Source organism: Crocuta crocuta, unplaced genomic scaffold, assembly GCF_008692635.1.
Source record: "Crocuta crocuta isolate KB4526 unplaced genomic scaffold, BGI_CrCroc_1.0 scaffold548, whole genome shotgun sequence".
Lineage (NCBI taxonomy): Eukaryota > Metazoa > Chordata > Mammalia > Carnivora > Hyaenidae > Crocuta > Crocuta crocuta.
The window spans coordinates 1,057,761-1,080,605 of record NW_027528725.1 but is presented as its reverse complement, the minus strand read 5'-3'; the positions used below and the strand labels follow the sequence as shown (position 1 = coordinate 1,080,605).

General features: G+C 42.9%; 1 protein-coding gene across 20 annotated transcripts in view; it reads right to left on the bottom strand.

Annotated features, from left to right (window-relative positions):
• Window positions 1-22,845, bottom strand: part of CLASP1 (cytoplasmic linker associated protein 1) — a 269,221-nt gene that overhangs the window by 55,508 nt on the left and 190,868 nt on the right. For 8 of the 20 annotated variants that reach the window (XM_077755273.1, XM_077755272.1, XM_077755276.1 and 5 more), the window contains 6 exons: window positions 17,035-17,142; window positions 9,183-9,286; window positions 7,264-7,287; window positions 5,715-5,959; window positions 2,950-3,013; window positions 445-608 (listed from right to left, as the gene is read on the bottom strand). In XM_077755273.1, the coding sequence (XP_077611399.1) occupies window positions 445-608; window positions 2,950-3,013; window positions 5,715-5,959; window positions 7,264-7,287; window positions 9,183-9,286; window positions 17,035-17,142 (709 nt within the window). Of the gene's footprint in view, window positions 1-444; window positions 609-742; window positions 746-1,498; window positions 1,568-2,949; window positions 3,014-5,714; window positions 5,960-7,263; window positions 7,288-9,182; window positions 9,287-17,034; window positions 17,143-22,845 lie in introns of all 20 variants that reach the window. The other 12 variants (XM_077755280.1, XM_077755283.1, XM_077755284.1 and 9 more) reach the window with 4 other exon arrangements.

Below are 22,845 nucleotides of genomic sequence, written 5' to 3'. Positions count from 1 at the left end.
GAGAAAGTCAAATACTGCGTGATCTGGCTTATTATACACAGAACAAACAAACAAACAAACACAAAAACCCCAAATCTGTAAAAAGAGAGTAGAGTGGTGGTTGTCAGGGGATATGGGGTGGGGAGCACGGGGAGAGGCTCATGGGAATGAGCATACATAACATGAACAGAAGGGATTTGAGGCACAGAATGGTGAGCACCAGTTACGAGGACTGGACACACACTTGACTGCTAAGATAACAGAGCCTAAGTGCTCCTACCACCAGCACAATGAAAGAGAATGGTACCATGTGAGGTGTACGACATGTTGACTAACGCGTGGTTATCAGTCAGCAACATACACATATATCAAATCGCCATGTGATATGCCTCGAACTTACATGACATTTCGGGTCAGTGACAGCTCAAAAGTTGGGGGAAAATCGTTTAGTCCTTAAAAACTTACCTCGTGACATCGAGAGCCTTCTGAACTTTTGCTTGCACAGATCCAAGTAAATCTGCCCCCATTTTCTTAAGTAATTGTGTGAGAAGAACAAAAAGCCAGTCTTGCAAGTCATCCTTATGAATGATTATAAAATCCACCAGAGTCTCCAAAAACATACTGAAAACCTAGACAGAAATGAAAACCAAATAGTTCACATATAGAATTCAGAATGTCCTCCAAAGTCTCTAAAATGTGGACTCATCGTATTAGAGAAGACAAACGTATTGTAAAATGCAAAGGAAAAAGGATTGGAACTTACTCTCTGTTGTGAATTCCACCGCAAAACAGGCCATGCAACAGAACAAATTCCATGTTAGTCCACAGTGAATTAATACCATTTTCATGCAGTTTTTCAAAAGACCTGAAAACACTACAAACTGATCCCTGATATTCTCCCCTCCCTCAATATGCCTTCAAAATTCAGTAATGACAGAAATTAACTTTACTGAAAAGTATTAGTTTAATCCTGGAGGCTTTTCTTCCTTCCTTCCTTCCTTCCTCCCTCTCTCTTAAAAAAAAAAATATTTTAACCATCATAATTCTATACTATTACTGTTTATTGTCTAGCATTCAACAGGTAATATTGCAGGATGAAGGAGGAAAAAACCTTGTGCACTGTATGACTGCAATTCAGATACTGCAAAGGAATATCTTTTTAAAAAGATACTATAAAAGTGGTAACAGTCTTTATAAAAAGTTATGGGCTGCAGTCCACCTAGTTCTCATGCCGCTGTGCAATCGTTAGCGCTGTCCATGGGGAGACCAGAGCCCACAGTGGACTGACTATCCTGGAATGGATTTCAGAGAGAGACGTACCCTGCTAGGCTAATGAGTTGCACTCTGCTAGGACAGTCCAGCCATTACACACATGCTCAGTTCTGGCACAGCAGCTATTAACCACCAGGGGTCTCCTGTGAGGCAGCTCATAAAACACTGCGAGCCCCAGCTGTGGGATTCCTGGCTTAGCTCAAAGGCAGCTAGCAAATATTAACTAAACTGAGACCTCCAAACTCACTGTACAAGAGCCTTCTGACGGAAACAAATTTCCTTCTTTATCCTCACATTCTGGTTCTGAATCAGCAATCTAGAGGTGACAGGTAATAGAAATTTCATCAATGCCCCGTACCACCTAATACCCCTTATGCTCTCTTATGAATCGTATGTCTATGCTTAAAATCTTCCTGCTTTTCAACACTATCTTAGAGAAAAACCATGGTAATTAGATTTTTGGACATCTGTGGGCCTAGGATTCAACCTTTCTTGAATTTTTCGGATGTTGTTAATGTTGGCCTTGCGGTGAGGATCCTCACATCATCACAGGACTTTTAACACATGCTTTAAGACCAGGATCGAGGAGAACTGCTGTCCCCCAACTCCCCGCAGAGAAAAGAGAACCCCCACATTCACTCTCCTGGGCTCCCATGAACATCTCAAAGGACAGAAGCCATATGTTGTTTCTTTCCTTTATTCATCCTTTAAACTTCCCCAGTAAATTCATTCTCCCCATTTTCTTTCTCTAAAAGCATCCAACGGCCTCTAGGACTCCTCCCAAATTTCTGGTATCTGTTTCAAATCTGGACTTCAGGTAAGCTTCCGTCAAGAGCCCCTCTCTCGCACCACTCCCAGAAGGGGCCTGGGTCATATTCGGGGGGTTTCCCCCAGCGGGGATCCCCTCAGGCTCAGCACCCTGTGTGGATCCCGGGAGTGTGGACGTCTGCTAAATGGCCACCGTCCAGCAAGTTCTCAGGGACAGTAAAATTCTATTTGGAGAAATAGCTTACCCTGGTTTTTCAATAAATCCATTACATAAATGCTTCTATTTTTCTACCCTGCCCTATATAGACACATTTTACATGGGATACAAAAAATTATATATTTGGTTATCTTAACTGCTTTAAGTTTAAAAAAAAGGGGGGGGGGACTACATTATAATACAAGGTTTTATTCTAGCACCTAGCCTACTGTTTGGCAATAGGAGGGGCACTACATTATAATACAAGGTTTTATTCTAGCACCTAGCCTACTGTTTGGCAATAGGAGGCACCCAAAAGTATCTGAATGAGTAAGACTACATCTGATTCTCTTCCATTAACTCTTAAAACATACTTTATCTAGCCCAAAGTTCTACAGACATTTGAAGTTCCCAAGAAGTCATTAAGTCATTTCTAGAAGATATAACAGGGGTGCCTGGGTGGCTCAGTGGGTTAAGCTTTTGACCCTTGATTTTGGCTCAGGTCATGATCTCACTATTCATGAGATTGAGCCCCTGCTACGGATATTCTCTCTCTCTCTCAAAAAACAAACAACAAAAAGCAACTTCAAAGATATAACGTAAACTACTGCAGAAATGGGTGTTAAATCTGAAGGTCTAAACTGTATTACGGGGAACTCTCACTCTTAAGTAGTGCATTACACAGCTCACGTGGACATGCAGAGGGGTGTCAGCAGCATGACGCCCAGACTTACCTTGCTGTGAGGGTCAGCAAACATCCGAGTGAAGATCTCACACAATCTTTTCAATTCTACTCGACTAGAGGAAATAAATGGAAATAAATGAACTTAGAATTTAATGAATCAACAAGGAGATTAGTGACGGCTATAAAAAAAAAATTTTCTCTATTTTTTGGTGGGGGGAGGTGCACAGAGAGAGAGGGAGAGAAAGAATCCCAAGCAGACTCTGCACGGTCAGCACGGAGCCCAATGTGGGGCTTGAACTCACAAACCATGAGATCATGACCTGAGCTGAAATCAAGAGTGGGAGTCTTCACCGAATGAGCCACCCAGGTGCCCCACTGACAGCTTTTTTAAAAAAATAATTTTTATATAACAGGGACGCCTGGGTGGCTCAGTCGGCTAAGCGTCCAGCTTCAGTTCAGGTCATGATCTCTCGCGGTTCATAGTTTCGAGTCCCATGTAAGACTCTGTGCTGACAGCTCAGAGCCTGGATCCTGCTTCGGATTCTGTCTGTCTGTCTCTCTCTCTCTCTCTGCCCCTCCCCTGCTCATGCTGTCCCTCTCTCTGAAAACTAAACATTAAAACTTTTTAAAAAATAATTTTTATATAACAAAGCTTTTTTTCACAAGTGAATTAACTTATTTAACTCATAATGAGATTAAGTAGAAATATAAAATCATGGTAGTCTGGCTCTCAACTGAAGATGAGGAGACAGCACGTCTGACGGCAACTGCTCAAGTTCACACACACGGGAGAGGCAAAGCCATGAGTGAAATCCCACTCATGTCATGGGAGGTCTGTTTTCCACCTGCCAAAGATGAAAGGCAAGGAGATAAACTAGGAAAAGCATGTGGTGTGGGGTCAGAGAGACCTGGATTTTAATCTCAGTTTTGCTACAAGTACTCAGATGTCTTTAATCTATCAAACAAATGGCTCCGGGGAGGGTTAAGGAGGGACCACACTTCCTTCCTACAAGTACTGAGACAAAGCAAATGCTCATTTCCTGTTAGTGTCCTTTTGCCCTTTCTTATCCTTGTCTGTACCACTGAGTCCCATTTTACTTCAAAGCTTGATTCTAAGGATCATCGTCTTGTCCCCAAATCACCCCAAGTAATCCCCCTTCATACACATGAGGCTGTTAGCTCGATGATCCTTTAACATTATTAACAACGTGCTCTAGATTAGACCAATTCCAACCAACAGATTTCTGAAGACTATTCCATGGAGACTGAGTGAACATTAAAATGTTAAGAAACTGGGACCACCAGAATTAAGCAGATTCTTGAAGAATAATCATCTCAATAAACCATCCTCATGTTGTTTTTGACAACTCACTAGAGTGTCAGAGGCTACCTGCATTTCAGAAGGCACAGGACAACGCTGCTCACGACATCTCCGTGACCAGAATGGAGTAATGGGGGGCTGAGGGGAGGCGCTGGTCGGCACACAGTAGGTACAATACAGCAGGGTGGATGGAGGCTGGCTGACTGCACGGGCACACTTACGGCACAGTGATTTGTGAGTCAGTGTTGACTCAGCTTTGCAAAGCCCATCTGTGACCATAAACTTACGCACTCTGACAATTTATCTTAGAAAAATTATCCAGGGGCGCCTGGGTGGCTTAGTCGGTTAAGTGTCCAACTCTTGCTTTCAGCTCAGGTCGTGATCTCATAGTCTGGGTGGGATTGAGCCCCCGCACTGGGCTCCACGCTGACGGCCGAGGGCCCACTTGGAATTCTCTCTCTGCTTGCTGCCCCTCCTCCCGCACATGCACGCTTTCTCTCTTTTTCTCTCAAAATAGACTTAAAAAAATTATCCAATTTTTATCCAACAGATTCTAACTTGCCCATATTTTTTTTTAAATTTTTTTATTTCTAGGAGAGAGAGAGAGACAGTGTGAGCAGGGGAGGGTCAGAGAGAGAGGGAGTCACAGACTGAAACAGGCTCCAGGCTCTGAGCTGGCAGTCAGCACAGAGCCCGACGCGGGGCTCGAACCCACGAACCGTGAGATCATGACCTAAGCGAAAGTCGGACGCTCAACTGACTAAGCCACCCAGGCGCCCCAACCCATATTTTTCACATGGTAACATTTCTATAATTTTGAGCTTCATCTTATAATCAACGACCTACTAGTATTGCCATGGTTTAGTAAGTAGCACTTCTTCTTAGAGGGATGTAAAATAATGGTGCATCAACGGTGCCTTAGATTTGATGAAATATGGTATAAACACATACATACTTTTTTGGTACATGTAATACACACACATTTTAGAAAATTTATGAAACCCAGAACCAAAGGCAAGAAGAAAACAGTCAATTCTGGGGATAACGCTGTGGCAGCCTTAAAGTACTCTGTTTCAGCATCTCATCACTGTGCCCATTTATAAGCTCTATGCATGCACAAGAAAAAATTTTAGATGGAGACTGCTATCATTTTACCCACACCCCCACAGTGTAATGAGCTGTACCAACCTGCAGAGTGTCTCACTTTTTACGTAAACTGCAAGCTGTACCAGGATTACTCAAAGAACACCTGCCAGATCAACAGGAGCCATAAGGGAACCAAAGGACCAACAAGCCTAATCAAGTAGAGTATTCACCAGAGGTTTCAGAGTCTCCGGCAGGCAATGACCATGTGGCCATCACCTTAGTGGCCTGGGCACCTGTGCCTGCACCCTGGAACTCTGCATGGCCTCGGTGAGTGACAGGAGACCCATCTGAGCTGCTGCCAAGGACAGCCTGGGACCCAGATCGCAGCCCCGGCCCCTCGCCCTCACCTCAGTGTTCTTTGGCTCTTCAGTAAGTTCTGCAGGCCGAGCAGCCCCTCCTTCCTCTCGGACCAGTTGGAGCTGGCGCAGTGGTTGAGGACCTCGGCCACGTCCTCGGTCTGTCGCAGATAGTGGGGGATGCCGCCGTTCCGGGAGCCGTACGAGCGCTCGGAGCACACGCTCGACGCGTCACTGTTGGCATCATCGTCGGAATACATGCCGTACGGTTCGTACCTCCTCCTCACAGGCTTCTTCTGTCCAGTCCCACGTGGGGCGGGGGGGGAGAAACGGGAAGGCGAAAGGACCGTGAGTCACACCACACAAAAACAGCAATGGGGCTGATGGTAAAAAGGTACACGCACGCACGCAAGCACACACTTTCCTGTGCCTACAGATCAGGGAAATAAAAACAAAAACACAGACGTCCAGTCGGGACAGGAAGTGACAAGCAGAGCGATCCACAGCACGTCCGATCCACGGGAGGATACGGTCTCTAGGAGAGTGTGTGGACTTGGCACTGGGACCGCCTGGACGGTAATTCTGCAGCCGCTGAGGGCTGAGGGCTCCAGAAAGCCTCCGCTCCTTCCTGCTTCACTCTCCCCGTCTTTGAACTGATAATAGGATACCTCTCACACGCTCGTGGCGAGGAGGTCATGGAAGGACACGCTAACTAACCTGGCCCAGCCCTGGCCACACAGCAGGTATAGGTGCACCCACCGGCCCCTTTCCCAATCAAAAACAACAGATTGTGAGCATGGTCAATGGGAAAATCTGTTTGAATATTAATGCTTCGTTAAGAAAGTATGAAACTGAAATTCCAGAGCAGAGGAGCCCATGGCAGAGGATTCTTAAATTATCTGACACAAACAAGCTTCCTGCAGACCCTTCATTTGTTTCTCATACCCTGGATATAAAACCGAAGTTAAACCCATAAATAATATAGCAACAGCTAGTAAATTGCTAAAATACAATTTTCCCAAAAACAAAAAAAAAAGTTATTGGCCAAAACCATAAAATGTAATCTTTTTTTTCTTTTTTCCCCCCAAGTGTAATTCTCTAATAATAGGGCTTATCCGTCCATCACAACTTGCTGGGGACAGTTCTGTCTTATGCCTCTCGTCCTGGCACAATTATGGATCACACCCCCTTTCACAATAATCCCTGTTAGGATGGCAGATTATAGGATCATCTGATTTATGTATAAACTAGATCCGTAAAATAAGAAAAATGTTGACTATATCCATCCATGAAATAATAAAAACAGTAAGTAGACACAAACAGGGTTAATAATAAACAGAATAAAATAAAACACTGATAGGAGAAGGAGCTGAGCTTGACATTAAAAAACAAAATCAAACCAAACAAAAAAAACTAGAACAGATGAGAGAGGTGACTGACTCCATCACTAACAATGGCTTCACTAGAGCTGACAAATCATAATTCAGACCAGGATTTCTACATTAGACTACATGCTTTGTTGCTTTCACTAGCTCCTAAAGGAAATATACTTGCAACAGAAAAAATGAAGTGGGTAAAACAAAAGTTAAAGCACTGGTACCTTGCTCCTGGAGTCTCCTAACAGCTGTAGGCAGGAAAATATTGAAGGATGGGGAAAAAGCATAGAGAATTATGTCAGAAGCGTATGTGGGGATTGTTCTTGCAACAAAAGTGTACAGCAAAACATATCTTAGCAAACCAAAAATATAGGTTAGCAAGCGATTCATGTCAAGCGAATAATAACAAAGAACGCTTTCCCAATGGCATCTCCTAGCCCTTCCTACACCTCCTGAAAATGCCTTCTAGAACTTGCCATACTTCTTGCTACACTAAAACTCCCCCACACCACATTCCGCCTATTCCTATGCTAGATTCTGTTTGCCCCTGGGGCTCTTATACTGGGAAGCACACTCTGGGTACCATTCCTGAGCTCTCTCTTCTGCAGTGGGTCACTCAGGGAGACCAAGCAGCTTGGACAAAGAGTAATAAGGGCAGCCTGAGTGGACGGATGGCTAGAGCTCAGAGAAGAGCCCAAGTCAAGGAAAGCCCAAGCTTAAGTTCCCAAGTCCAACTCTGGCTCCTAGAACTTTGTGCACAGTCCCTTGGGCGGTTCTTTAGAGGAGGAGGGAATTTCCCCGCCTTAACTGGAAGTCCCATTTAACTAAGGGTTTTGCCCATCCATCATTTCCCACCCCTCTGACCTCCAAATAGGGTCTCTGAATAAATAAGCAATTCCCAGTGCTGCAGCTTGGAAGGAAGAATAGCTTCACAGAGTTCTGTTCCAGCTCATGACTATGAAGTCAAAGCCAAGGTTAGAGCAATTATCCTGAACTCCAGTACCTGCCAGGAAAAAACCCCTTCTACACAGAAGGCTGATGAATAGAGCTGGCCAGGCGCCCCTGCTTACAGGAAAAGCATCGGGAGGGCGGCAAACTACTTGCTCACAGTTGCCTGTCCAAGCAATCTGACTGAGCAGGAATAAATGAGGGTGACACAGGAAGGGGTGACAGTGAGAATCCGTGCAGCCACAGACTGTAACAGTTTGACTGGATGAAAAACACGGCTGGGTTTAAACCTTCTGGTTCTGAAAGCAGGATGTCATGGTACTTTCTTCCTTAGAGAGACAATATACCTTCAAACAGCACAAGTAAGGCCAGAGTCCAGACAGTTCTAAAGAGGACCTACTTTAAATGCTGAGCACATCAACCGGAATATGCTAGAGGCAGTGTCACTACCAGCTGAAATGCATCTTTAAAAAGCCATTTGACAAGGGATTCTACCAGGGAGTGTTTTGCTGTAACCACAAATGGAAGGGCCTCTAACTGCTTTATAGTCTTCTTATAATTTTTAGACACTACATTATAATGATGCAAAAACACATTCCCCCAGTGCCTTATGGCCTCAGAGTTCACCGGCATTAACATTTGGGAAAGTTTCCTTAAATAAGGACTTGATGGCTCATTTAAAAAAACAAAACAAATGTGAAATTGTATGGAACAACTAGTGTGGTCGTCGAATAAATGTGAGATTTTTAAACCACTCACGCTGTTACCTACTATCATGATGATATGCTTAGGCTATGCCATCGAGCCTGTAAAGCAGCAGAAGCCACAGAATGAAAAAAGGAAACGCTGAAAAAAAAACATGGAGAAAAAGGGGGAGAAAAAGAAGCCCAATGACATCAAAGAAGCCCAATGTCATCAAAACTTCCTTGATATTGAGGAGCACAGAAGAAATACTTGATGCTAGTATTTTCCGTAAGGCCAATCTTCACTTCCGTACGGGGATCAAAGTTTCCAAAGAAAGGGATAATAAAACAACTTTACACGTTAGTTACACCAAGTTTACACAATATTGACACAATTCCCACACTGCTGAGGATGGCTCAGTACCCTGACTTGGAGGCGATTTTCTGTGAGGACGGAGGAAAATGCGGATGAGTGAGTCAGAGAGAGAGACTGCACACGCCGGGACTCTTACCAAAGCATCAGCGACAGCAGCTTCAAGGTCTGTACTTGTGCTCAGAACCCGCATGGCATTCACAGAGCCAGGTACTCTTCCTGCCTGGCCAAGCCCAAACCGGTCTATTCAAAAAACAAAACCAAAGATATGTCACTTTACTTCACATTTTCTCAGTTCTTTGCAAGGGCTCCTGCCTCTTCCCACCTACTGGACAGAGGCACTGGGAAGTCTCTAACCGCACTTAACTACACTTCACTTGCAGTCCTGACTAGATTTGACCTGTTACCAGCGGCAGGGGTGAAGTTGCTCCCCCTGAATGCTATCCCTGCTACAAAGCATCCTAACAACTTTAATGGCTCTCTAATGAGGTTTTATTTTGTTAAAGTGTTGAGACAGGGGAGAGAGGGGAACTTAGTCTAGAAGTGAGCTGGGCGATGTGTTGAGTCTTTTAATCTATTTAGTGTTCCCTCTGGAGGCCCTGATGTTTGGTCAAACTAATTAGCTTCATGGTTTGACAAATCAGTAGTTCTAATGCACTGTGTGATAAAAAGTTAACATTTGAAACTGATGGATTCAATTGATCTCTGCAAATTTTCATTAGTCCCACTACTGTTTAACTGTTATTAACTGAGCTCGATTAATTTGGGTGCTTGTTCATGATGCCTGTGTCACCAAAGGTTATTTAAAAATCAGTTTATTAAATTCTTCAATGATCACCATAAAAAGCTAGCATCTTCACTGCAAAACAATAATCATTCAGATAACATGAATGTACATTTTTCCTGGGTCTCTCAAAGGATTTGAATTTCAATGACAGTCTTTGTATGTGTACACAAAATGGATGCAATCCAAAGAATTTAAGATAAATTCCAGCAGTTTAATTATTTTAAGTTCAATTATGTTGAGGATCATGGACTAAGACGACTAGCTTTTTAAAAGCCCCATGACGTTAGGTGAGCAGCATTCCTTAAGAAGTGCTGAGGTTAAAGCTACAACAGGGGAGTTCATGTAAAAATCATATATCCTATGTGTATCACACTATTTACTGGCAAACGTGTCTTATTTAAAATGCTAATGTATAAAAAGCCTTTGAAGAAAAATGTTAGATAACAAAAATGCTTTCTTTTTATGAACAAATAAGACACTGTTTGGACTGTGTGTGTGTGTGTGTGTGTGTGCATGCGCGTGCACATACGTATTCTCGTAACGAAGTATTTAGGGTAAAAGGAAAGCTAACTCTGTTTTACATGAACTGATCTTTCTTATAAAGTGATATATTTAAAATTCTGCGTACGTAACAAGAGTTCTTTAGAAAACAAGAACTTCTAAAGTGAGGTGTTCCTTAGCTTATTTAAAATGCCAGTTTCAAAAATTACACCTTCTAGCACCACAGAAAGGGGAAAAAATGTAAACACCGCTAACCAAACGTTATACACTCATGAATTCTTATAAAGAAACAAAAATTGTATGTTGTACTATCCCCTTTTTTAATGCACTTGTTGGTCATACTCATGATGTCTTAGTCATTATGTAAAAGATGATTACATGTGCCATATAAACTAAGAGACCACAAAACAATCATTGTTATATGTCTCCATATATATGTGTTATGTACATATGTATATTATCAGTTGAAATATAAAACTTGTGTAAATTTGAGATTTGCTGTGCATATAGTACTATACATAATCTTTGTTCAAGTCTTTTTTCCATTAAAAAAGGGTAGATAGTAAGGGATTTATGAGGAACAAAATGAAAGTAATTCAGTTATAAGCCATTTAAAACTTATCCAGCATAAACTTAAATAAAACAGAACCTAAAAAACTAAAAAATAAAAAGTACATCACATGCCAGCAATTCTTGCTCCAGGGATAATACTGATATTTTGTTTTTAAGACACAAAATTAAAGCTGTAAGAACAATGCAATTATTTTGTGCTTCCCAGATGCATACAGCTCCGCCTACACAGCGACTGCAGATCGCTGGACAGATGTCACGGATCATTTGAATCTCACATCTGAAGGGGAAAGACTTGTCTGGATTTGAGCAAAGTTACAAGCCTTTTGTTTTCACCAGACCAAAATCTGTTCTACACTCTCCCTGCTCTTAAGTCGCTATGAAGCTCCATTCCCCGAGAGGTGGTTACATGGCCTGTGCCCTTGGTCAGACCCCTAACCTTCAGGGGTGTACTCAACAGAGTGCACATGAAAAAAAAATGCACAGCTTGCTTCACTTCGAGGAAGAACGGAGAAAACAGCTCACTGAAGGGGCGACAGGTATCACCATCAGCAGTCTGTGACTTAGCACATAATGCCTTACTCAAGTGAGAAAAGTAGTCATTTGGGATGGTCAGCATACAAAAACAATGTCTGTGAAATCCAGCACACGGATGCATTTCTGTATGCTTACATTCTGCCCCGACGGCTACCCGGGGGACTTGTGGGACTGTGGAAGCGGGCTGGGATGACACATTTGGGGACCGCAGGCTGCAAAGGCTACCTTTGACCTGACCTGGTTCTCTGACTCATGACTTTGTTGTTCCATCAAAGTTTTAGGACAACAGTTACACCTGTGAAGTTATGTGTTCTGTGATTGGGGACATGTGGTAACTAGATGGCTCCTCCAGATCACCAGAACCGGACACTAATAAGTAACATGGGTAATCAGCGCTTCTTGGGAGCAAAGTCTTTGGAAATAGCAGACTCTGTCGGATGACATCCATACCCTATTTTCCCAAAGGGACTTTTCGTGATCCCTATTTTGGGTGCTTGTTCTCTAAAGGGGGGACTCAAAGGGGGGAGGACACTCTTCCCCGTGTTTCTGTTTTGTTTTCACATAAACATGAACACTGGAGACACGATGTTGTCAAACAGGCTCTAAAGCATCTACGGCCTATTAACAGAACCATAAACATTCGACAACGGAAAAAAACCAAAGCACGCTGGGGAAAACAAACGTGAAGTGCATACATGCCAAGTGCGAGGCGACACTGATGGAAACGAATGCTAGAATGAGCGTGAGACGGGGACGCATGAAGAAGCCAAGTCATGCAGTTAGCGCTTGTTCACCTGACTGCCCAACAGACTCAGCAGTGGAGAGGGCGCTAGTGGACCTGGAATGACGTCGAGAGGCTGCAGGTAAAAGGAACGGCAACACCCACAGGATTAACACACGAGCACCCGACACAGAAAATGCCACAGTCCACAGGAGACGCGGGGGCCACTCCTGACAAGGCCATGTTTTCTCAGGAACGGAGATGGCGCTGGAGATGGATGGATAGCAAGTGCCGACCCCACACCCCGCGGCGGCCTGCCGGCTCTCACTCGGCTGTTACACACACAGGCACAACAGAGGCACCATCCAAGGTGCCTAAGCTTGGACTCCATGTTTACGTCCGCGCCGCGAAGCCCCAGTCAGCCGTTATGGAAATATGCAACATGAAGGACGCCAGGAGTCACAGAGCACCGTCTATACCCGGTGGAGCGGCAGGAGAATGGACTATTTACTCAGCTCACAAGACGCCTCATTGGTATGTGATGCATATGCAACCATGCACCAAACACAAAAGCATATAAGTTCATAATGTTATTTGAACAGAAATAGAATGGAGTCACAAGAAAGGGGCTCAACAAATGAAATCCTGTGTGTCCCCCCCCCCCCCCATANCCCCCCCCCCCCCATTTTTTCTGTTTTCCTGCACGAATATCCTAATCATTAAGGAATTGATTGTTGTGCTGCTGGAAATTTAGTGGTAATGGGTTTAAGGGGCTTCCCTTGGAGAGGCACTTCAGTGCTCTGGCCAGGAGCGCCAGCTCTGTACTAGTCGGGGCCACTTCCTGGCTTGGTCACGACCAGCTGCAGGACCTCAGGCGAAGCTCTAAACCTCTGTGTCTCAGCTTCCACATCTGGAAATGGTGCTAACAGGGGTACGTACCTCTTGGGAGCAGAGACAGCTGCAAAAGATCATGCATGAAGCACGTAAAGCAGCGCCGGGCACTGAGTGAAATGGTGGAGACGACAGTGGCAGTGCTGCAGGTGCTGGTGCCGGCAGTGACGCTCACGAGTAAGCGCCAACTTACGCGTCTACGTTAAATGTTCCTTCATTAGCAAATACTCATTAGCGAATTGATTCATCAGTCTGAGGAGTGATATGCTGAACGCCGCCCTCATATAGAGAGAATAACTTTCAGAAATAACCATAAAACAGACTTGGTTCAGAACACAAATTATTGAGCAGAGTACCCTGTAATACATGGCTCTTCCTTACCTCTGGGACCCCCAAAGAAAATATGCTCATACTCATTACCCTGGAAAGAGCATGGTGGTTGCATCATAGAAAGTTCACAGGTTTAACCAGGTCTCCCAAGCTGTGCTACTTTTCACCCAAGCCACCAAAAAAAAAAAAAAAAAATCTAGCTTTCACCCAAGCTTCCAAAGCGCAGTAGCCTGTGCATGTGAACACTTCTGTTCTGCTGTAAAATACCAAAACCTCAAACTCTTCGATACAATTTTATTTTTTTAAGATTTTTTTAAAAAAGTAATCTCCACACCCAACATGGGGCTTGAACTCACGACCTTGAGACTGAGTCGTATGCTCTACCAACCTAGCCAGCCAGGCGCCCCTATACTTTTATTTTTTTTAAGCTCGTGTCACTTTATGAAAATGCACGTATCTGTGGCATAAGCGGTATCAAATAGCAAAGGTTACCTGGTGGATAAGAACACATTTTTACCAGCTCACGAAAGGAAAATTTCTAATTCCTCAAGATACACAAAAATTAATTGGCAATCTCTAACGCAGATCTAAAATAATCACTTTTTAAGGCCTTTTCATAATTTTCCAGGCTGAAGACTACCATTTACTGTGCAACGTATCAGTCCCACATCCTGGCAGTATAGACCGAAAATACCTTTTAAGCAATGCCTGAGGTTCCTTCAAAAGTCGTCTTTTGGTTCTGTTTCAACAGGCTATTGTACAGTAAATCCAGCATGGACTGAATCCTTGGTCATGTTCTCAAGTGAACACCCAACAATGGAACCCAAGATGGACCCACTCACATCAGAGCCTGACTTACAGCTGAGCCCTTACTTTCACATAGACATTGTTGCTGTAACCGTATAAATACCCTCCTATTAAAGTGGTCCAAAATAACTTGGTGACCAAAACAAAGCAAACTTAAAACCAACATATAATCACCAAAGTGTAATTATTTTCACACCCCCACTTTTTATTTTTCCAAACAAATCTGGCTCTATTAACTGACCCAAAGGGGCACTAAACACAAAAATCTCACTAATTTATTGAGAGAGGATGGGAAACAATTATTACATGAATGAGAAGAAGGAAACGTCATATTGTCTAAAGGGCTCAGTGAGTTCCCCTGGGGACCACCTTCAGGGACTTACCTATGAATTCCCATGGCTTAACCCCAAGCCTGGAGATCATAATTGAGAAACATTACAGGGCACTTTCTGTGTGCTTAAGCCTGGAGAGAATGCATCTGATACACTTCTGAGGAACAAATGAAAGACACTAAATTGTCACAACTTTCAAATGAGGTAAGGGACTAGCAAGGCTTTGAAGTCTGACTGGATTCAAAACCTAGCGCCACCATTTAGCTGTGTGACCTGGAGACAGTTGGCTTACTCTCCCTAAATCTCTGTTCCCTCATTCATAAAAAAGGGATAACGATAACACCTGTCCCAGAGTGTGAACAGGAGCCACCAGGGGCTGTACCTGCTCAGAACAGGGGCTGGGACACACAAGGCACTCCTTGTTCTCCTGGATGAAAGTTTTATGGACAAACTTACCCCAAGAAGGAAAAGAGGGCATGGCATAAAAATTCAGCTGAAAAGATGTTAACTCTGGCCCTGACAGGCGCTGATGCTAGTTTGTTAGGAAGGGGAAAAATCTGCATCGACATCTTCTGTCCTGGTAGGAGCGACTGCACATTTCACCATCCTGGGTTGTCACCAAGACACTTATGCAGATCCATTTCACCAAAGAAAGTGAAAACCAGACTAGATCATTCAAGTACTCAGGGTTCAATCAGGAACTCAAGAATTCAGCACACTTTGCCTGGTGCACTGATCACATGCTGGAGAACAAAGGCTGCTTCCATCGATAATAAGGAAAATACCAGTACACACAGGAAATAAACACGGAACTGCCTCTAAGAGACCAAATAACCAATAAGCAGATTGAACTGTTCACTTATATAACAGGCTATTTAGAAGACCAAATAGTCAGCAAGATGCAGAAGTATACAGCTTTAACTTAAAAGGAAAAACCACCAGTTCATTCAGAAAAAAATCACCATTGCCGCCCCTGATTTGCTGAGAATTCTTTTCGAATGCTCCGGACCGCTGTGGAATAGCTGGTGGGTACAAGGTGAGTCACCCCCCTTGGGATCTATGCTATCAGGTAGACTGTCTCACAAAGGTGTCTTCTCACTGAGTCAAGCGAATCATCCAGCATGGCTCTAAGTTCATAAAGGACAATGGGTCATAAGGAGGTAGATCTGGGTTTTGATTATTGATCCTGATGGGCTACAAGGGCACCAGAAAGAAGTGTATGGCATCAGGAGCAGAGAGAGGCAAGTATTAAGACTGTGCTGCTGACCTATCACCCACCTTCTGGAGTGAGATTTTTATATCTGAAAGACCAGTTACGTAGAGTTAAAATAACAGACTGGTGCAGTCCACAATTGCATATAACAACCTCAGGCCTAGGCCTATCTTATAAAATAACTTCGACCTGCCATGCTTATCTAAAGGAAAATATACAGTTTTACAGCAATTAATGTGGCGAAGAACTGAGACACAATTACTGGAGAACACAAAAGGCCTTTTGTGGAAGTGTGTGTTCTTTCTAGAGGTCTTTGGGGATTAATGATTTGTACTAGGTAAAAGATATATGTCCATTTTAGCCTACTGAACCTAAAAAGAAAAGGCCAACACAGTATTTCTTACAGGAAATAGGTTTCTCTTTTTGTTAGTTTTTCTTATTTCCTAAAAATTGTGAAAATACAAATCCTCACTGTAAGACAGACAGAGGGTTGGTGGATAGGCAGCCCCTGGTGGCACCAGGCTCATGACCCCAGATATGGTACTGACACCACCTTATGGTGACCAAATGTTGTAAATTTCTGCCCTGGGGTGGCATCAGGTCACAGACATTAAGCAGCCTGTTGAGCCCAGGAAGAATGAAAATATCTGATTAATTAACAATAAACACTGTAAAGTCGTTTACCCTGGGCTATACACCTAAGCAGTTTATCAAAGAGCTACTCTCGGCTCGCTTTAAAGAAAGCACTGAAATGACTCACTTAACCAAGTCATGGCTAATATCTTCTTCCATGCAGCTTTTTAGATTAACATTATCACGCCCAAACTTGAACACATTTCATTTCCTACACATTCTCATGATTTTATTTTTTCCCATCTTTGAACTGAATCACGTATGTCCTGGCCTTTGGTGAAATTAAACACAAATTGTCGAAATTCAGTGACAAAGGAAAACCTCTGGATTAACTCTACTTTTCAGAAGCAACAGGCTTTGGCCAAGCGTCCCCTTAGGTTAGAAGCAACCACACAGACAGGCTTGCTGCTGGCAAGTGGTCACAAATGGCAACAGTACAGAGTGAAGTGGTGTTTTTTTCCTCCCATATGTAGAAAGTGGAAACTGCCAAAATTCAAGCATGCAGAGGAGGGCAACAGAGGGGAACTAGGGAAGAGGAAAGAAAGAAGAAAGGACCACAGGGACAGTAGAGGAGGGACAGCAGGTCATTCCGCCTCGCAGTGTGTGGGACAAGCATTGGGAGCAGGGCAAGAAGCTCTGCTCTGAGAGTCGGCGCCTACGGGTACTCACCGAGTGGAGGAAAGCCCCGAGCGGGGCTCGTATCGCGGCTGCTCTCACAGCTGGCATTGCGGCTGCACCCCTGACTCATGCTGGGTCGAGGGATACGGCTGCTCCGTGCTAGCGTGCAGCATGAGGGGTTTCAGAGAAGGTGAAGAAGTTTAATGAAGACAGAAAAACTCACAAAACGTCAGTTACATTCCGTTAACGTAANCATCGTGAGGACTCTCCGCAGAGGCCTCACCGACCTGCGTGCTCACAACAGGGGAGGGTCTGCGTAAAAACTCAATTACGCTCACTGCTTCCGTGGGGTTTTGTATGAAGGTGAAGTAACACCTAAATGTAAGAACTGAAAAGAAAGCTTTCCGAAGAGCAACCAGGAAATACAAGGTCAAAAGCCTTTTTAGAAAATGATCAGTTTTTACAGCTTTAGTACAAACTTCTCAACAAGATGATAAAAGACTGAAGCCATTTTCATATACACTGCGCTGTTAGAAAGATAATTTACTCCGGGTTAAAAAACAGAATAAAGGCTCTGGTCACTAAATTCCATGAACTTACCTAATTAAAAGGAAGAGGGTTCACCTCTCTCAGCCTGGGCTTCCTTACAAACAGAGGTCCTAAAGACTGGCACAGCTGGAGAGCGTGCCCACTCCAAGTAAGTGTCGAGATGCTTCCAACATATTTAATTATCTAAACCAGCATAAATAAAGAGGTGGGGTTGCTATCCTTTTATTTAATGGTCCCAACATGTAATCCCTGCTTTTCCTATGGGAATCCAAATAGGTGTGCCTGTGGTCCCCTACTCAAGCACCCTTGCTTATCCGGCATGCCCTACACATGAGTCAGTAGCATGTGAACTGACAATCCCAATATTCGTGCTAAAAGACCCCCCCGCTGACCTAAGAACAGCCAATTACGGTATAAGTATTCACAGATAATTTTATTATACTCATTTATTATATTGCAATAAAATTATCCGTGGATAATGCATTAACAATGACCATATTGTCATGTTATAAAATGCTGATGTCATGTGAGTAGCTTACCTTCTACCATAACTGGGCCATAAAGCTCAGAAAAGACCATGATGTTTTGGGTTTTTCATTTACTTTGAGGAACAAAGACACAGAATTGGCAAAATACTTGGGAAAGAACTGGCAAGATAACTCCATACTAGCTGTGGGGACAATAAATATGCCCATCTTGAGTGGATCTACTAATTCTGGGCTGGACAGAAATATCTTCCCTGAAAACTGTGGAAAAAGTATCTCTGATGTAAAACCAGCCAAGTTTATTACAGTAACGGGCATGGCCTACAATTTCAGGGCTACTCCCCTAGCAAACTATAACAAGAATGTCTTACACGCCAGAATCATTAAATTCCCTGACAAAGAAGAACCCGGAAGTGAGAGGTCAAGCCAGCTCCTGCTGCGGTCTCCGCTCAGTGCTAGAGCTCAGTCTGGCCCTGCAGTTACGTAAGAGCCGCCCGAGTCCTTGGCGACGTCCTCGGTCTGCGCTGGCAAGCGAGGGAAAACCAAGCACAGGAACGCAATCAGAGCAATCCGTCAAGATGGGCTTAGTGTGGGACTGGCTAGCGACTCCTACAGTCTCCTTCATTTTGCACAGTGACATGGAGGTAGGAGTTTCAGTCAGAGTAGCAGGTACTAGTGAGTCAACAAGTTCTTCATGATAATTCTAAACAGCTCCTATGATGAGGGCGGAAGCACATGGCCTGAATTTTAAAACCCTCAAAAAACAAGGGCACACCCACTGATACCAACACAGGAGAAGTCACCTAGAAACTAGGAAGAAATGCTGCTTATCCCTCAGAGAGTCAATACCACATCGAACTTGTGAAATGACCTCCCAGGTCAGGAGACAAAGCCACTTTGCCTTTCGTGTCTCGGCCTCCCCCTTAGGAATGTTGGAAGACAGAGTCCCACCATCTAAACGAGAAGAGAATTGTGACATAAGGTAGTACATATGTGAGTACCTCTGAGTTCCTTGCTGAAAGGCATAATGAAAATCTTATCTTATTCCACTACCCACTCCAAAACAAATGATCAGAAATAATAAAAACAGTCCTGATCGTGTTTCACACATGCACATACTTAAGTTGAGCATTTTCTTATGGTTCTTGACTGACTACTTCTGACCGTTATCCTGCGTCCACTTCCTTCCTTAAACTAATGCACACACTCGAACAATGGGAGATCTCTGCTCTCTCCCAGGCCGAGCCTGCTTTGTGAAGGCAAAAAAGAGCATGAAAAGGGATAAGCAGGCATGATCTGAAACAACAATATGCATAACACTTAACAAGGTTTACCCTCCTACTATTTCAGCCAGAGAAAGCTTAGTCACCCATTCGTGCTGACTGGCTTCTTTCACACAGGCTAGTAGTAACAGAGAGAGAAAGAATCCTGTTTATGATTTTCCAGACATCTGCCCACAGTTGACCAAAGCCTCATTAAAGGGTATCAGTGGTGACAGCAAGAGTTCAAATGCTGGACAATTTAAAACACAAGAGGAGTAAAACCCACTTCTAATACCACTTCCAAGGACCACTCTCCAAAGAGGGTTTTAAGAAGTATATCCATGGATGACTTTTATAAAGACTAATTCATTAAGTGGTCAAAGCTAAAACACAGGTATCCAATCAACCTCATCCAGGAGTGCCAAAACTGTTCTCCAGGAGAATATGGAATGGGAGGGCCTAACAGAAGAGGAAGACACGATGAAGACACGCCTGCTGTGTGACTTTCTGAAAGCGGTGTCCTTAGCTGGTTCTGCGGTGCTGTGCTTACAGGAAAGTCTGACCGGCTTTCATTTCTTGAGACACGCTATATAGTTCTGTAGAGTTTTAAGGGAATCCTGACTTTTGCCTTTTAAGGCAGGGATGGGTCCTACCAGAACTCCTATCAAAAGCAGAAGTCCAAGAGGAATAATGAGAACTACCCTGAAGTAGGTCTACGGTCTGATACTTTCAGGTTTTGGTTTTGCACACAGGATTCTCATTTAACAGAGGACACTGACTACTATTAATTTTTGCTTTTTTTCAAAATATTTTTAACTAGAAAATCTGAAAACATTTTAAATGAATATCCACAGAATGTAAGCTGCCAAAAATAAAAGGTTTTTACAGCCTGAAGAGCCGAGTGGAAGAAGGAAACTAAGCTTCCAAAATGTAATTGCTATATTACCTATTTATATGGCTTTTTATTCATCAAAAACAGAGTAAAACTCCAAGATGAAACAATTTACAATCTATTCTACTTGGCTGAACAGTTTATGAAGCAATAAATTGCGAAGAGAAGAGAGTAGCAGGATTTTGTTCTGTTTCTTGGTTATATAACAGGAATCGCATCTTGTTTTGCTTAAGAAACCTTAAATGCTAAAGAAGAAGAAGATCTTTGGTGTCATTTTTATCACAGATGAAACATAGCTGAACTAAACATAATTTGTAGATAATTTGTAGAATTAATTCTCAGCGCAAATTCCAAGCCTAGTTTAGCAATGATTAAAACTATTAGTTTTAATTTTATTAGGCACAAAAGGAAATATTCTTGAAAGATGCTTACCCTTTTCCTTTAAATATTTATATTTAAAGTTGCTATACAATGAATCAAGTGTTTATAGACACACAGGCATATATCCCCAGATTGACTAAATGATCACAGCAGTGGACAATCTACCGCTAAAGATGCTAATATATCCGACACCCTATAAAATGAAATCTCTCCGCAGTACTATAGGAAGAAGTGGATGGGGCACCTGGGCGGCTCAGTCGGTTAAGCGTCCGACTTTGGCTCAGGTCATGATCTCACAATTCGTGGGTTTGAGCCCCTCATCGGGCTCTGTGATGACAGCTAGCTCAGAGCCTGGAGCCTGTTTCAGATTCTGTATCTCCCTCTCTCTCTGACCCTCCCCTGCTCATGCTGTCTCTCTCTCTGTCTCTCTCTCTCTCAGAAATAAATTTTTAAAAATATAAAATAAAATTTTATAATAGGAAGAAGTGGAAAGATGTACTCATTTATCTATCTTTTTTGATGTATATTCTCACCATGTACAGAAATTTCAATAAAATGCCTTTTTAAATCAGAATTGTATATATGATCTCTAACCTTTACACATAACTATTCCCCTTAATGAGCATGAAGGAGATAACTTTCTTCAAAATATTGTTTCAAATTAGGAACTCTTTGGAAGAGAATAGGTTCCTATTTAGTTTTTACTGATGGATGATGCTCCATAGAACCTCTTGTAAATGCTTATTAAAGTGCTCTCTTTTCAACGATCCACAACACAAAATTCATAGTTAAAACCGTGGAATACCAGATCCTGGAGGCATGTTAAACAACCTCAGGTGGTTTCTTTTCCAATTTCAAGAAGGTAAAAATGGCATCTTTAATAATATGCAAAGTAAAATCCCAAAAAAGAAAAATAGTTTTAACAGGATGAAACCAATCTGGATTACCAAAAGGTGTTCTATCCATGTAATTAACTACTGAAGAAGGACAGCCAAAACCTCACCACCAGATATGAAATCAAATGCATTTTCCAAACAAAACTAGATCCAAATATCCATGTTACAGCCTCTAATCTGAAATGTAGGCATTCCAGTCATGGCATTTCCTCTGGTTGTATCCACATTAACTTATTATTGGATCCAGATAATCTGTCAGCTCAGGGACCACGCCATGTAACGCCAACAGATGCTGGGATCGTGTACAATGAACAAAACCCCTGCTTGAATACGTTTCAAATTTGCTTTGGAAATGGTAGTCAAACCAACTCCTCCCCAATCCACTTCTTCATTATGTGTCCCTGCCTCCTCGTAGCCCAGGCGGCCTGTAGGGACTATGGTGAGCCCGACCCTCCCAGTCCACCTTCACTCCTTCTGCCTCCCCCTGACCAACTTCCTTTGCTGCAGCCAAATGAACGACCCGGGCTTTCCCACAGCACATTCTGCTCCCTCCCCTCTCACTGTTCCGGCACATGCTCCTGTCTGCCCGAGAACACCCTTCTCGTCTCTGTCCCCCCCAATCCTACCTCACACACCATCAAAACAACCTATTCTGGGAAGCCCCTCCTAGCAGGCAATCTGGGAGGAGTGGGGCAGACAAGGACCCTAAGCCCCGCCGTTTCTGTGGCCCCAGAGCACTATGTCACAGTATCTATTGTACTGTCTCACATTTCCACCCTAAGACCACAAGTTCTTCGAAATCAGAAGCTACATCTATGTTCTCTTCTGATCCTAAGGTTTAATAAACTGCCTGGTGCATCACAGGAAACATTCCAGTGAAAGTTGTTGACGAGATAAGTAAATAAATGAGAAAGATAAGCCAACAGGAGTTAAGAATACAGCAGTCCTCTGATTTCACAGTAATAGATTTTTATCCTTAGAAAACAGGTGGAAATATAAGAGAGAGTATGAACATAGATTTCTCATAATATACTACAGAAGACTTCTTTAAATAGGGAGTGTATAATTTAGATTTGAATAGCATAACAGGTCTCTAAGGTGCTAAGAGTAATTCATTTAATTCTACGCTCTGTCACAAAGGAACTAAATACTATAACACAAAAGTATCAAACATTTGGTTTTAATTTATTCCTAGTTTTCATGTTTGACCAATACTACATCAAAAGTAAACACACATGTTCTTTTGACTGTAAATTCCACCAAACAGGTTAAAGATCAAAATCAAAATAAATGTAGACCCTACAAATTGCTTTTGGAAACATACGTAGACTAATGGTTACTTAGTGCTAATCCATGAAAAAAAGGATGAGAAGCAATAATGCTCCTAACAGTGAAGA